This window comes from Brienomyrus brachyistius, chromosome 20 (genome assembly GCF_023856365.1).
Source record: "Brienomyrus brachyistius isolate T26 chromosome 20, BBRACH_0.4, whole genome shotgun sequence".
NCBI lineage: Eukaryota > Metazoa > Chordata > Actinopteri > Osteoglossiformes > Mormyridae > Brienomyrus > Brienomyrus brachyistius.
Window position 1 is genome coordinate 16,031,551 of NC_064552.1, and position 16,577 is coordinate 16,048,127.

General features: G+C 42.3%; 1 protein-coding gene across 4 annotated transcripts in view; it reads right to left on the reverse strand.

Annotated features, from left to right (window-relative positions):
• LOC125715396 (spectrin beta chain, non-erythrocytic 1-like) overlaps positions 1-16,577 on the reverse strand; it is an 83,246-nt gene that overhangs the window by 44,985 nt on the left and 21,684 nt on the right. Inside the window, exon 1 of one of the 4 annotated variants that reach the window (XM_048986817.1) lies at positions 8,644-9,086. The exons of 2 other annotated variants lie outside the window; for them this stretch is intronic. In XM_048986817.1, coding sequence (XP_048842774.1) covers positions 8,644-8,764 — 121 coding nt within the window. In that variant the 5' untranslated portion in view covers positions 8,765-9,086. Of the gene's footprint in view, positions 1-8,643; positions 9,087-16,577 lie in introns of those variants that run through there. One more of the 4 variants, XM_048986819.1, reaches the window with a different exon arrangement.

Below are 16,577 nucleotides of genomic sequence, written 5' to 3' on the forward strand. Positions count from 1 at the left end.
AGAGCTCATTGTTCATACAGACAGACAAAGGGGCCGTTGCTTGTGGGATGTTAACCTTAAAGTGGACTTAAAGTGAGCTCACTCCCTCACTCACAAAAGGCACATTAACCACTGATTTGTCCCTCAACTGGCTCCACACTGAGCGCAGCACAGATCATTCCTAGGATGTCGTTCCTTAAGCTCCCATGAGCGGGGGAGGGGGGACAATGGCAATCCAGGGAAGGTCTTCCGGCACGGCCGGCTTCCACCACGACCTGTGGCTTCCTCGCCAATGTTTGGGCCCGAACAATGAGTGCGGAGCATTTTTCAAATCAATTATTCATTGCCGGACTTCCTGCATTCCCGGGGCCGGCTGAAGGACAATTGAGAATTCAAAAGCTCACAGGAGTTATCTGAGGGGTTACTGCTCTGGCCAAACAAGCAATGGCTTCCTATCACGGACAGAATAACAAAATCACATTATATAACAGGCAAATACGCTGGACAGCCTGTTTTCAAGCTAACATAAACCATCATGCTAACGGCAGTTAACATGGGGTCATGCAGCACAATAGTGATGCTTCATTTCCATACATCTAGGTGCTGTGGCAAAAACACATTCAAATTAAAATTACAGTTAAAAACACAGAAGAGGATTAGGGCCACCATGAAAATATTATCTGATTTCTGACTTTAATCTCAGAATTCTTTTTTTTTCTAAAGTCATGGTGGCCCTAATCCTCTTCCATATAAAACAGAAGGTGGTCAAAATGAATAGGAAATATGGGGTTTACTTTTAACTACAGGGAGTGCAGAATTATTAGGCAAATGAGTATTTTGTCCACATCATCCTCTTTATGCATGTTGTCTTACTCCAAGCTGTATAGGCTCGAAAGCCTACTACCAATTAAGCATATTAGGTGATGTGCATCTCTGTAATGAGAAGGGGTGTGGTCTAATGACATCAGCACCCTATATCAGGTGTGCATAATTATTAGGCAACTTCCTTTCCTTTGGCAAAATGGGTCAAAAGAAGGACTTGACAGGCTCAGAAAAGTCAAAAATACTGCGATATCTTGCAGAGGGATGCAGCACTCTTAAAATTGCAAAGCTTCTGACGCGTGATCATCGAACAATCAAGCGGTTCATTCAAAATAGTCAACAGGGTCGCAAGAAGCGTGTGGAAAAACCAAGGCGCAAAATAACTGCCCATGAACTGAGAAAAGTCAAGCGTGCAGCTGCCAAGATGCCACTTGCCACCAGTTTCGCCATATTTCAGAGCTGCAACATCACTGAAGTGCCCAAAAGCACAAGGTGTGCAATACTCAGAGACATGGCCAAGGTAAGAAAGGCTGAAAGACGACCACCACTGAACAAGACACACAAGCTGAAACGTCAAGATTGGGCCAAGAAATATCTCAAGACTGATTTTTCTAAGGTTTTATGGACTGATGAAATGAGAGTGAGTCTTGATGGGCCAGATGGATGGGCCCGTGGCTGGATTGGTAAAGGGCAGAGAGCTCCAATCCGACTCAGACACCAGCAAGGTGGAGGTGGAGTACTGGTTTGGGCTGGTATCATCAAAGATGAGCTTGTGGGGCCTTTTCGGGTTGAGGATGGAGTCAAGCTCAACTCCCAGTCCTACTGCCAGTTTCTGGAAGACACCTTCTTCAAGCAGTGGTACAGGAAGAAGTCTGCATCCTTCAAGAAAAACATGATTTTCATGCAGGACAATGCTCCATCACATGCGTCCAAGTACTCCACAGCGTGGCTGGCAAGAAAGGGTATAAAAGAAGGAAAACTAATGACATGGCCTCCTTGTTCACCTGATCTGAACCCCATTGAGAACCTGTGGTCCATCATCAAATGTGAGATTTACAAGGAGGGAAAACAGTACACCTCTCTGAACAGTGTCTGGGAGGCTGTGGTTGCTGCTGCACGCAATGTTGATGGTGAACAGATCAAAACACTGACAGAATCCATGGATGGCAGGCTTTTGAGTGTCCTTGCAAAGAAAGGTGGCTATATTGGTCACTTATTTGTTTTGTTTTATTTTTGAATGTCAGAAATGTATATTTGTGAATGTGGAGATGTTATATTGGTTTCACTGGTAAAAATAAATAATTGAAATGGGTATATATTTGTTTTTTGTTAAGTTGCCTAATAATTATGCACACCTGATATAGGGTGCTGATGTCATTAGACCACACCCCTTCTCATTACAGAGATGCACATCACCTAATATGCTTAATTGGTAGTAGGCTTTCGAGCCTATACAGCTTGGAGTAAGACAACATGCATAAAAAGGATAATGTGGACAAAATACTCATTTGCCTAATAATTCTGCACTCCCTGTATATCTATTCAGTATAAAAATTCTCAAAATAAAGACAAAAATAAATCATGCCATCTTTGCTGCATGGGTCAAATAAAGCATGGACAACATAAGTGTTTCACTCCACTATGTTTTGGTATCACAATGCAACAATGCAATCAAAGAAATAATAATGCATTATGACTATAAAGTTAATGCTAACACGTTAACTTTGACAGCCCTAATTTTGATGCTAAAGTTTTTTGACATAAACTATTTTGTCTCATCCTATATCTAGTTTGAAAATATATCAATATACCATAAAAAGTCAAAATTGCATCCAGTCCGAGGGCATGTTAAATCAATCAACCAATCTGCCAGTCATAATAATACTCAACTAAATAGATATAGTGTGAATACAGTAGGTCGATATGACTCAATGCACACTGATACTTTGCTTACAGTACAACAAAAAAACATTGAATAATCTGCCAAACACCACCTATTACCCAGAAATAACTGTAACCCAAGGGTAAGTTCCCTTTTCCGAAATGTCTCTGCCACCATGCAGAAGATCTACTGTATTTTACAAGACCTGTTCGATATTACCTCAGGGTTATACATTTATAGCATAATCCTTCATCATGTATCTTCAGAAATAAGAGCAACATTTAACCTACTTACAGAAAACAGAAAAACCCACCATAAGCAAATATACAGACGTCCTAACTCTAGGTTTGGGTTACTGAAGAGAAAAGGGAGTAAATAGCAGAGTAAATTTCGTCGTGATACTGAAACAGTCACGACAGGAGGTCGTGAGAGTAAAGAGAAGCAGGAGAGAGGAACCCCGGCAGGGAAACAGCATCTGCTATCAGCCGGTGCAGTCCAGGGCTCAGGGCTCGTCTGGGGGTGCAGGAACGTCTGGGGGGCTGGGGAGGCCTTGGCAGCATTAAGGGGTTTGAAATCACTGACATACCGTACACTTACACTATTAGAGAAAAACCTAAAGTGACACAGCTACAAGGTCATTGCAGCAAAGGTAAAGTGTAGATGGGAAACATTCATTCATCGATATGTATGTTGGGGTATGTTGATAGTATCTATCCCAGGCAGTAGAAGGCCCTACTGGGAAGGCCAGTTCACCACAAGGTACACATACACCCTACGGGCAATTTAGAGATTCCAGTGAGCCTACATGCATGTCTTTGGACTGCAGGAGGAAATCTGCAGACACCCTCTCATACACAGAAAAAATAGGATTTGAACCTCCAACCTGCAGGTGTGGGGCAACAATGCTCCCTACTGAACAGGCCTGGAAGTCAATTATCAACATCCAGCATCAGCCGTGACATCCAGCGTCAGACACAATCAGCGGTGACATCAGGTGTCAGACACCATCGGCCGTGACATCCAGCATCAGATGGAATTAGCGGAGACATCCAGCATCATGTGGTGACATCAGGTTAGCGGTGATATCCAGTGTCAGCATTAGTAATGACATTCAGCATCAGTAGTTCCACTTAATCACTTTTGTTATCCCACCTTCTGTTTAAATTTACATGCATGACATATAACACTGAATAAAATGTATAATTGCACTTCTGGAGCAGAAAGCAGGGTAGTGGCTCCCTGTTTTTAAATGGGGGAGCAGAGACTGTGATCATACTCTAGGGCATCAGACTCTTCAGCCTCTCCAATGCCATCTTAATGTGCATGGACATTCCACCCAGCGGCTGAACTGAGGATACAGGAGGAACAATGCGGATTCCAGACAGTCTGTGGAACAGTGGGCCAGCTCTTCCCCCCTGCATAGCTGTGTGAGGGTGCATGGGAATATGGTAATACAGTGTGCATGTGCTTTGTGGGGTTAGAGAAGGTGCATGACCCTGCATGCCCTAGGCTACACTGGAAGGGGTGCTGCAGGACTGTGAGGAACCAGGGCTGCTACTGCATGGTATGTGGTCCCTGTATGAATGCAGTAAGAGTTGTGTCTTGGTTTTGCTCAATCAGTTGTTGTTGGCCTCCAGCAAGGGTGAGTCTTATGTCCCTTTCTGTTTATGATTATGGCAGAGGGGCATCCAAAATGGGTCTGGCAGGTGAATTCATCCTTTTGTTCTCAACCGGCCAGGACCTCTAGCACTCACGTGTGGTTTGGTGCCAAGTGTGAAGTGGCAGGAATGAGAACCTAAACTTCAAAATCTGAGTCCATAGAATTTTCTGGTCGGGGCAGGTCAGGGGGGGGTTCTTAGTGAAGGAGATTAAGTACTTTGAGTGACAGTAAGAAAGGCAGGTGTATCCATTTGATGACAGCAGTTTTGTGGGCACTGCAGAGGTCCATGATGATGAACATGGCAGTTAAGCTGATTTACAGGTCAGCCTGCATCCTGATCCTCACCTACGGTCATGAGCCATGAATTAATGACCAAAGGAATGCGGCCATGTTTACAAGCCGCCGAACTGAGGTTTCTGAAGACGGTCACTTGGGGAGCCAGCTAAGGTGCTTCTGGCATCTTATAAGGAAGCCACCTGATCTGCTTCCAGGTGAGCCATTCCGAGCATCTCCCTCTGGAGGAGGCCCCAGTGCAGACCCAGGACATGCCTGAGGGATTATAACTCCCAGCTGCACTGGGAACTGCCCCCTCCAAAGAAAACTGAGGTCAGCGGCCTTAGACGGGAACGTCTGCTCTGACTTGCTCAGTCTGCTGCCACCACGACCAACAGCAGGAGATATGGACAGAGAATAATGATGATGGTCCTGATGATGATGATGATAATGATGATGATGATGATGATGAATAAAACTGCATGTAGGTTCACCACAGGAAATACATGATACCTCAATAATTAGTAAAGTTTAAAAATGGCAACACGTAGGCAATGTCTCAGGAAATCATGGTCCAAATGCAGCTTGGTATAAATGCAGCTTGTCTGTACCATTTATTTATACTCATATTCCCTCATCCAGCTGACAAACATCAGTCACAGTTCAAAATTCACGTTTATTCTAGAGAGATAAATGCACAGGATATTTATTTACATGTAATACTGCAAAACAACAACCCATTCAGCAGTATTTTCCCCCATAATAAAAAGTAATAAACGTAGCAGAGTGATGCGGCTCTGCAGGTGGCATAATGCCACAGCAGCACCATCCCAGCTAGCCTTGCACTGCCTGCTCTACCTTTATCTCACCTCCCCTTTCCTTGCTCAGCTCCTCCAGTGTCACCTCCCCTCCCAGTTTCACAGTACCAGGTGAACAGCGGCAGAACCCCGGGCCTGATCTGGGCCGCACTGACAGCCCCACTCCACAATACTGTCAAAGGCTCTTTCAGTCCTGCCGCTTCTCATTTTTTCGGGTGGCATTTCTGCCAGCCGTGGAACAGAAGGTCATTCAGATGGACCTCGGCACGCTGGCGGAGTGCAGACCCCCCCCTCCCCCCCCCCCCCCGGGACAAAAGCAGTGCTTCAGTCCAGCTGGGCCGGTGACAGCAGCGAGCATGCTATCCAAACTCCCAAGCCCAGTGCCGACCCAAGCCCAAAACACAGTAAATCCCCACATCTACCACGGTAACGGTGCTACTCCAGAGTCCACGTGCAAATGTCTCACACTATCAAGACGAAGAATCTATGCAAATTTTATTGCTGACATTACAGACATCACCAATGTTTAGCATATTCAAAAAAAATGTTCTTATGTGGAGTGCAACTCATCTCTGCCAAGTCTAACATAAGAAAGATATTCTGACTCTTCTGTTTTATATTTAAAATTTCATATATAAACACACACAAGCAAAGAAAAGTACAAGCCAATCTAATAAAAGACCAATGCCGACACGTTAAAAATACTGATATTGTAATAGCACAGAAGAGCAGTTTCAAAATGACAACGGAGAGGCTGCACTGTAATATAAAGATCATCTTAAAACATGGATACGGTAATAATCAGCCTGGGGATGAAAGAGGGTAATTAATGCTGCAGTGTCAGCACGACCCGCGGGCCGCTTATTAAGAAGAGAGAAATTCTCCGTATTTGACAAACGTACCTCGTGCTGTTCATCATCACCATAATCATGTTTCACAGAAAGTAAAACTAGTACTGAGAATGAGGCTCAAACATGGGAACGTTTCTGGCTACAGCAAAGCACATATAAAGGCCAACAGAAATTCCAGAAATTCCCAGAGAATCTGGTAATAATGCTTTCTAAATGGATAATGGGAGAGGAGACTTGGGAGAGATACTAAGTACGATGTTTAGCTGGTAAAAAAACGAAATATTATTGTTAAAGCATTCATTGATACCCATACAAACTAGCATGATGTCTAAAGAACAACATGCAATATTTTAATAAAAAAAAAATGGGGGAAAACGATATTATTAAAATTATAAAATTATACCGAATGTTATTGTGATTTAAAACATTTTGTAGGCCATCTAATGCATGTAAATCAGTGGTTCATAAACTTTTTACATTGACAGAAAACACTACGCTCTCCGCATACCACCATCACAGCATTGTGCTTGATCACAAACAATATACTACGGTGGGTTGTTACAGAGTGCTGCTGGTGCCAGTTTCACCACAGTCTTGCATTTAGCTTTTTAGATGTTTAAATACGTAGGTTACATGCAGTACCGGTCGAAGCCGATACAGGACCCTGGGCAAACGTCACCGCCAACGCCCCCCATCTGAGACAAAGTGAAACTGGCCGGCAAATCGGCACCCCCTCAGAGGTTAGCACCCCCTGATCAAAAGCCCCTGATGTTTGTTGTTTGAGTTTGTTCTTGTGCTTCTTCTTGATTTTTCAGCAGAGCACAGTTTGCAGTCCGTGATGCTTTCATTTTGCCATTACTTTCCGCACTACAGACATTTTGTAGTCCCATTTACTTTGCTCATTAACGATATTGCTAATATGTCATTGCATGGTATCAGATATAAGCAATGGTCCATTGTGACACAAGGACTACATGATGGTCCATTGTTATTATTATTATCATTGTTATTATTAGGGGTCCATTGGTATTATTAATGGTGCTAGATCCCTGTTCTTATGATTAATATTAATATAATTAATAATAATACAGAAATCAATGAGTAAACATGCATTTCACTTTTGTGGGAACTGCCCACCCTCCATGAGAAGCACATTTTCAGACCTCAAAGCAGAGGGTCCCGAACAGGGCAGCATGTAACACAAACGGGCATGTGAGAATGGGGAGCTCACACACGCAGCCGGCAGCTGCAGCATCTGCTATTGTTTTGGAGGAATATGAAATGAGGGTCTGTCAGCACCTCGAGCAGAGCAGGGCTGGGGGGGTGGGGAGTGGGGGGCGGGGTTCCCGTCTGAGGCTGACCTCTTTTTAAATGCACATTCACACCCTGTCTGCACACAGTATTATCATACAAAATCACTGCTACATACACACATGCATTTAGTGACACCCATCCTTACAAATCTATGGTGCTATATTTTCCATTTTAATTTATTTTGTATTATTTATTGCTAATTATAGCACTTATTGTTTTTGCATTATTCTGGCACTGTTTGGCAGGAAGTGTATGAGTAAGAATTTCATTGTATTGTGTACATGTGACAGTAAAACACCTTCCAGTTGCTTATCATTATCAGGGCTGTGGGGGCACCTGGAGCCCGTCCCAGGGAGCACGGAACACACCCTGGACAGGATGCCAGCACAGTGCAGGGTACACACGCCACCAGCAGCGTGGAAACACCTACTGGTCAAACTGGATTTTTTCAGTGAGAGAACATGCAAACTTCACACAGAGAGCAGAGGCGTGATTCAAACCCATGACCCCACAGGCGTGAAGTAATGGTGCTGTCCACCAAGCCACCATGCGTACAACAAGCACACTTTAAGGAGAATGGCGAGTGTTAAAGGCTGAAATGTCTTGAAGGTTTCACAAAAGCGAAACGAAAATGTCAAAGAAACACAAAAATGATAATATTCGTTCCCTGGACCCTTCTAAGAATTTAATGTACAAATAGAGAGAAAAACTGTAACACACACAAACACCTGGATCAGGTGAAACAGCATAACATGCGCATTTACTTTTAAGAATTAGAAATTCTTATTACACAATTACATATTATTTTCAGTTTTTATGAATAGTCGTTGAATGGATGAAATGTCTTTGTTTAAATATTCCTATATCTATTGTCTTAAAATGTCCACTGATAAAACACAAGCATTATCTTCTATAAAAAGGCAGAACCTGCTGTGATATAACACTCTCTTACTGTGAGGGGGAGTACGCTGTGATTCTGACCCCCCCCCCCCCCCCAAATACGAGGAGATGCCCGCAGCTAGCAGGCGCTCTCGGGCCCCCTACCTTGAAGCTGTTTGAAGCGCCCCTCCATTTGGTTGTAGTTAGCGGGCACCTGAGCAGGACAGCCATCAGGGTCAACGGAGAGCTGGCCTGCTGAGCCAGACGCCTGCTCAAACTCCATCATGCTGGCCAGAGCGCCCAGCAATCCCAGGCCAACGCCAGCGCAGGTTTCAGGCCCCAGAAAAATGCCGCCCACTTAAACAGAGTTCAGCAAGGTCCAGTCCCCGGGTTCAGTGGTTCTCAGATGCAAAGCATGATTCTTGCTGTTATACCTTCTCTCCAAATATGAACTAGGTCCCTCCCCCCCCGGTTCCCAGCCACTAGTGCCAACCACAAATCCACTGGTGCAGAACTTCAGTGCATTCCGCATCCAGGGGGTCTTTTTCCCCAGTCCTGAAAGGGGAACGACCAGCACACCCCACGAGCCCACACTGAATGAAGGATGTTTTACACACAACACACCTTTCACAAACCTTCTGCAGCAGGGACAGGGAATGGGAGGGGACAAGGGGCTTGTAATTTAACCAGTAACCAATGAGAGCCAAGGAAGCAGTGATGATGTCACTGACTTAATGCAATGGAGGACAGAGAAGCAGAACAGGGAGGGTATGGGCCATACCAAGTGCCTGCACAAGACTCGGGGGAGGCTGGTTAGAATGTTTGCTACTCCCAGCAACATTCTGCTTTCAAACAAAAGCAAGGAGAACAGACACTTAGCTGAGACGTGTAGCTAATGGGGAATGTACACTTATTTACTGCTCAGCATTCTCCCTGCAGCCTGCTGGTTATTTGATCCCTTTGCCCCCCCACCACTATAACAAAGTATGTGGGCTATGAAAATATTCAGTGCTGAAGGGTGTCCATTCCCAAACAAAGCATTGTAGAAGACTCGTCTCTCAGAGAATGACCCAGTAATCATTTGAAGGTCTTCTCTAAGCTGGCAGAGAATGTTACTATGATGTTATTGGAACGTTATTTCCATGTTTTATATTTTCAGAAAGAATCTGTCAATGTTAACATGATATTATTATTACTTGGAAATCCTGATTGAAAACATGTAATAATAATAACAACAACAACAATAATAATAATAATAATAATAATAATAATAAATAAATAAATAAATAAATAAATAGATAGATAGATAGATAGATAGATAGATAGATAGATAGATAGATAGATAGATAAATAAATAAATAAATAAATAAATAAATAAAATGTGTATACTACAAATGCACTGCTCAGCCTTGACCCCATGACCTTAGAGGCGTAACATGACAGTGGTACTTGCTGGTCTACCATGCCCTTCCTTTGTTTATGTTACTGCTCTTACTTGTAGTAGTAATTGTAGTAGAAGGATAAACTGGACACTTTGAACATTTCCATACCTTGGTTGTGATGTTACAGTAAACGTTTGTGTTCAGCTGGGGAGATGGTGGTCCCCCCCAGCAGAGGTCCTCCTTCTTCTGAGACAGCGGTGTAGAGTCACTGCACAGCACTGGCAGCCTAGGCTACCCTGCCACAAGAATATATATCCTTTACCTGTCAGGGCTCGAGGTCCTCTTAGCTGTGCTCTTCTGGGCAGTGTCAGATTAGTCCGGATATCACTGCTTGTATTTCACATCATTTGGTAAGACACAGCCCATGAATGCTTTCAGGCAATGGGAGACAATAGGCTTTAATGCAGCTCACATGGACAGGATGATAGATTTGCCACAGTGGCCTGGCAGAACATTTAGTAACAGGCAAAGAACAAACTCCCCTCTTCCCTGTCACTGGTCTTTACGCTGTGCTTACCTTCACCATCATTTAACCCACTCTTCTTGCTGCACATCAGAGAGAAGCAGAATATATAAATGTGTGTGTGCGTGTGAGTGTGTGTGTGTTTGTGGATTATATTTATATTACATTGTGGGGACCTAATGTTCCTCACAATGTAATACAAACCTTTCACTTTGACATTGTGGGGACCATCTTTCAGGACTTCACAAAGCCCACAAAGATCTGTCAATACAATCAAAAAACTAACAGTGCCTCATATTTTGTTTTGTTACTTATGGTTAGGAGTTAAGGTTGTCAAGTTAGGGTTAGAGTTTTCCGCATATAAATTAATGGAGAGTCCCCACAAAGATGCAACTGCAAACCTGTGTGTGTGTGTGCGTGTGTCATGTGTGGCTGAGCTGAGTTCTTGGATGACTTTGCTGCTGTGAAAGTTAATACTCCTGAGTAAGACAGCTGAGCCCTACAGTTAGCATCCATTGTCAGCTGTAGTGGAAGAGGTGCCATGCCTCAGAATATGACCGATACGAAATATCAGCCACTAGGTGAACCGTATACAACTCGGACTAACGAATGGAAACACAAAAAGTATCAGTTTGCAAAACCTGCCATGTAGCATTTCCGTTTTGATCAATACTCCTCAAACGTTTCCGTTTTCCTTTGACAGAAACAAATAATTAACATAGCTAATCGACAGATTGTTTTGTTACAGTGATGTCATTCGTTTACGGAGCTGTTGAAAACGATTATTAATTTCAGCATTTGCAGCATGATGCCGTAGCAAAACTGTCTGTCCTGTTTGAGTTGCCACACCCACCCGCAGGCCTCACTTTTAATGTAGTATTTAATGAGTCAGAAATAACCGTTTGTTGGGTGACACATATTTTAACGCTTTTATCTATTCTGCAAAACAAAATCATTTTCGTTTCATTATTCTAACCTCTTCCAGCAAGAGAAACTCATTTTCACAGTTCCTAATTTTATTGTTGGGGATTACTAGAATAGATTTACATGCTTGAATGTTCCAAAAAACTGCCTGAAACAGTTAGAGATTTAAGCCCCACCCCCAATGAGCCCAGTGTGCCCTGATTGGTTAGCTTTCCCTACACGTTCCACCAAAGACAGATCCTTGCAGGCAGGCGGCCAATAAGAATTGTGTTACAAGGTGACCTCACCATGTATTGGAAGTAAGGGCTGGAATTCCAACAAGGCGTTTCAGCCAGATGAGAGAAGACTATAAAACACAAGAAATCATGAGGTATAGAGATTGATGTCTGTAATCCGTCCCAAAGTTGTGTCATTACACAATTATGCTGAACTAATTGACGACTGAGGCTGTTCCACCAGATTTATCTCACTGGGGCACTTAACAACAGCCTCTTTCGAAAGTTTATGAAATGGTCTATTCAGAGGAACTTCACATGATGCTGGGCTGAGATGATCACGCATAAAGTGGAGAGTCAAGAGTGCTATAAACCAAAAAAAAGGACCTTTATCAACTCAACACCACTTACCGCATTTACAAACGAAATGTGTCCCCCAAGTCTGTGTTTAAGTCAAATTTGTAGGTAAGTAGGAAAAATAAGAATGAAATACATTATAATAATTATCATTATACAGTAATAATAAATGTAACTACTATTTGAATAAGCTTTGTGGCAGTCTGTCCGTAAGTATTAGTTGTCCGTAAGTTAGAAACACTTAACCTGGGGACTGCCTGTTTGTTTACTTGTGACATTCCATTTATCCCAGATCTTGTTTAGTGTGGTTGTTCTGAGATAATCACCATTATTCGCATCATCTGTGGAGAGTCACGCTGTTTTGGCTTTTATACTGGAATTATATTAAAGGCTTAGAGAGCAAATGTAAATGTGTAACTCCTGCCTATGTAAGTCGTATGTAGATATGTATACAGGGTATAACACTACATTAAACAACAAAAGCATCGATCACTCATACACTAGCTACATATACTCCATGAAAAAATCCATCACTAAAGCATAGAAAGGTTTTAAAACAGCAGCCTGCAGAGCAGTGATTAGGGGATGTGAGAAGCAGCCCTCCTAACCAGTGGCCAGGCTCATACACCACAGTGGGACTGAGCAGTCTGTGTTTCTGCAGGCTGATGGGGACCACAGGGCACAAAGCATGACAGGCCCCACAGATGCCGAGGGAGAGGAAGAAGGAGACCTGCAGACGCCGGTGGGGTATTAGCATCCAGCACTCATGGTCTAAACAGATGCAGGAGAAACTGCCGCATTATTAGTGTTAAGGTGACATCAAAGCTGATACCCAGACATGTTGAGGGAAAGACACTGAGTGACCATTATTAGGACAGGAAATTGCGGGTTTCTGCAAAATCAGCCAAGGGTATTTGACTAGGAAACAGCCGTGATGTCGGTTTAAAGTGACACATCTGCACTGTAAACATGAACAGGCCTCATGGAGGGACTGCAACTGCCCAAGGCCTCAGGTCCTGGGTCCTTGGGCTGGGAACGCAGCCATAAATCAAGCTATGTGACTCAGTGCAGTTCTCTTTACAAGCTATGAATTAGAATGCATTCATATCAATACCAAGTACTGTTCACCTCGTGCTAAGAATCAGAGGAGGTCCATCATGCTTTAGGGTGAAATAAGTGAATGGTCCCTCAGACCACATGACACGCAGACATGTGGAGCTGGAGCCATATGCAGATATGTGCTGCATGTATCTGACACAGCTTTGCCAGGGCAGCAGGACAAAAAAACTTGCCACGCTAGAGGAGCAGTGGCTTACAGACACAACACAGTAAAAGCAGCCAAGCGGGCAGCTGAAATTTCTGGAGAATAGCTTATACAGGAAGCGAGAAATGTCTCCGTAAAAGCTGATTCATGCTTCATGCAGGCGTGGCCACACCGTGGCGCACACAGCAATGGTGGCATAATTTTTGTCATAGGGGCCAGCCTTGGAATCCACCTTGGGGGGCCATGCGCGAGGGTGCGTACCTTTGGAAAACTGAAACAATGAGGGCAGTCCCTTCAGTTATACAAACAAACCTGCATTGTTCATTGGCCATGGGAAAAGTAGCAGAAAGCCAGAAAGAAAATCGCACCAAAGACTGTTTATAAACACCTTCTCTACCCTCTGTGTGACCTGTATTACAAACCTGGATGTTCCGTCACCTAGATTTAATGTAGCTGGGGCTAAATGTACTGAGTGAATAAAGATGAAGTCCATTTAAATGGGGACCTTAAATCTGATAAGTTACCTAGCTGAGCAGCATATATCGCTTCATGATACAGAGCCCTGATCAGACTGAAAACAGATATAGTTAGTCAACTGGAGGAAAGATTGGCTGAGAAAGTCTAGAAATTCCATCATTTATATGATTCCTCGCTACGGGAATACAAAGACTCCCAGATGGCTACATACTCAAATAAAATATTTGCAACTGCAACGTCATATACCTGTGTATGTCACTGCATCAATGTTATTATAGTTTTTATTTATTAACTGAGTTTTTTTCGTATTTTCACTTTTCATTTGAAATCAAGTTTAGTTTTGGTTAGTTTTGGTGTGGTTTCATCAGTTTTTATTTTAAAGATACACTGTATATGTCTTTAGTTTTTATGTAATTTAGTTTCAGTTTAAGCTTTAGTAATTTTATTTCCAGGAACAGACGAAAGTTGCAGCTGCTACAGAATGTCATGATGTAATGCCACTGGCTATTTCTGTGGTTCAAATGCATTGGTCCAAAGCTAAATAATTACTGCTAATTACTGCCAGCAACAGAAAGGATTTGATGCTTGTTATTATTTTATTTTAGTTAGTTTCACAAGCTATATTCATAGCTCTCGTTTAGTTTTTTATTGTATTGTTTTATCTTATTTCAGTTTATGGAAATGTTTTCGTGAACAATAACCACCCTGCCTTGCATAATGTACGTAGATAACGCAGCTAGTAAAATTCTAATTCTTTATATAACATCCACACCACATTTCATAACCATGACATAAAGAGCAGCTTTGCTACAGTATACAGCACCACCCCAGGCCTGGCAGCAAAGTACACGATTCCCTGACATCACTGTAATAAGTATCACCCAGGCCTAAGAAATACCCATAAGAATACAGTGTTCCCAACAGAAAGAATGTGTGGCTCCCTTGCAATTCCTTTGTTACATTAATGGGGGGAGGGGGGTCTTCAATAGCTATTGTCTTCATTTCCTTATTTAAAACAGATTTGGCAGCACTGCTGCAGTTTGGCTCCACAAACAGGCAGCCTCTTACATGTATATTTCATCACCGCATTTCAGGCATTGTCATTATGATAAAATCACTGCACACACCCTGTATATTCCGCTAAACGTGAGTGGGCCAGTAAATGGAAATGATGTCAGCATGGCAGGAAGGCTGTGAATACTCTGTTTAAAAGCGGTCTCTTCTGACTTGTATTTATAACCGTCCAGGATCCATTCAAAATAGACCCCAAAATACGAAACTCTACACTAGTATTTAGCAACCGAGCCAAATTTCAGACTCATTTACGAACATATTAATATATAAGTATTAATGTCCTACATAGTAATATATTAATACATTCTGTTTGTGTACCAGATTTATTTGGACTGTTTACTTCTTTTTGTCTTATTTATGCTTATCTTGTCTTACCTCATCTTATCCTAAGTAGATTATTTATATGTCGCTGTGGATTTATTTTGTTCTCTGACTATTTTGCAACATCTGGAGAGCCAAGTCCAGCCTTTCCATAATTATTCTTTTCAAAACTTGGATTCTATTCAATGGATTTTAATTTAACAAAGTTTATGCATTAAGTTTTGCATAATAAGGTGATTTAACCATTATTAACTATTATTCTTTAAAATATGTTACGGTGTCAGATACTGAAATGTAAACAGATCGATGAGCGAGGCTTTGTAGGCTTATCTTTCTTGGTCCGTCAGGAGCAGTGCTGCCCATTAAAAACCACAGGCGAAAGACCAACAGACAGACAGGTCACCACAGGCTTAGACCACGTATCATGACCTGTTTCAGTTTGTGAAACGATTATGACACCACAGGATGTACCAGGTTTGTATAGACTTAAACAATCCCATATTGCAGCACATCACTGGCAGCCAGGCTTGTAAATAGCAATGGGGCATTTTCTGAAACAATGAAAAACTGTTCACTACGACTTGCAATACCCAGTTTTTAATATGCTTGTGAATTACACACGGTAAGCACACAGTAGGGCTGCACCTAATGATTATTTTTATATCAGTTCATTTGGCAATTATTTTTTTTGATTAGTCATCTAATGAACGATTAAATGATTACTTTGTACAGCCTAAAAAATGAGTAATCAAATAGTAAAAAGTAAATACTGAACATTTACCATCAGAATGTCAACAGCTAATTATTTGATAAAGTGCAACCTGGTATGCAAACTTAATCAGTTTCAGAAGAAAGGGTGGTAGAAAAGTCGTGTAATTTAACATAAGTAATCATGCAACACTTGGTAAAATTGTGCTGTTGCAACTCGATATTACTACAAACAATCAGGTCATATTTCATCTTTAACTAATACCAGAGATGTAAGAAACTACTGCAGTTCAAATTTGATTTTAGTATCACATAGATGTGATCTGTTTAGCAGTCCCTCATGAGTACAAAAATCAGTTTAAGTAACACTTGAGAAAAAATAAAGATACTGGATTCGGTCCAATGTGTCAGTCTTGGCCGAAATCGCCAACAGATATTTAAACTTTATCATTAATCAAAGTGAGCAGCCCCAGACCAAAAGACGCAACTATTAAAATAATGTGGATGATTGCACTGGACAACCAGCCATTTTCCCTAATAAAAACAGATGTTAGCTCCACAAGTAGCCTAGAGGTTAAGCCAGACAGCGGTATAGATATCGGCAAAATCACAGAAATGTAATGAATATCAGCACTGGTCAAAATTTCCGCATCGGTGCACCACCAAGGTACCGTTTGTTTGTTTCTTGAAACATTCTCAGACTTTTGATGACCACAGCCTTTTAAACAGAGGTTCTGCATTACAGGACATTACAGGGCCATGGTGCCCTTTTCAAAGTCTGTGATCGCGCAGTACATCAGCGTACAACGCACCCGTCCTGTAATGAATTGCATTAAGTATATTGCGTTGCCGCG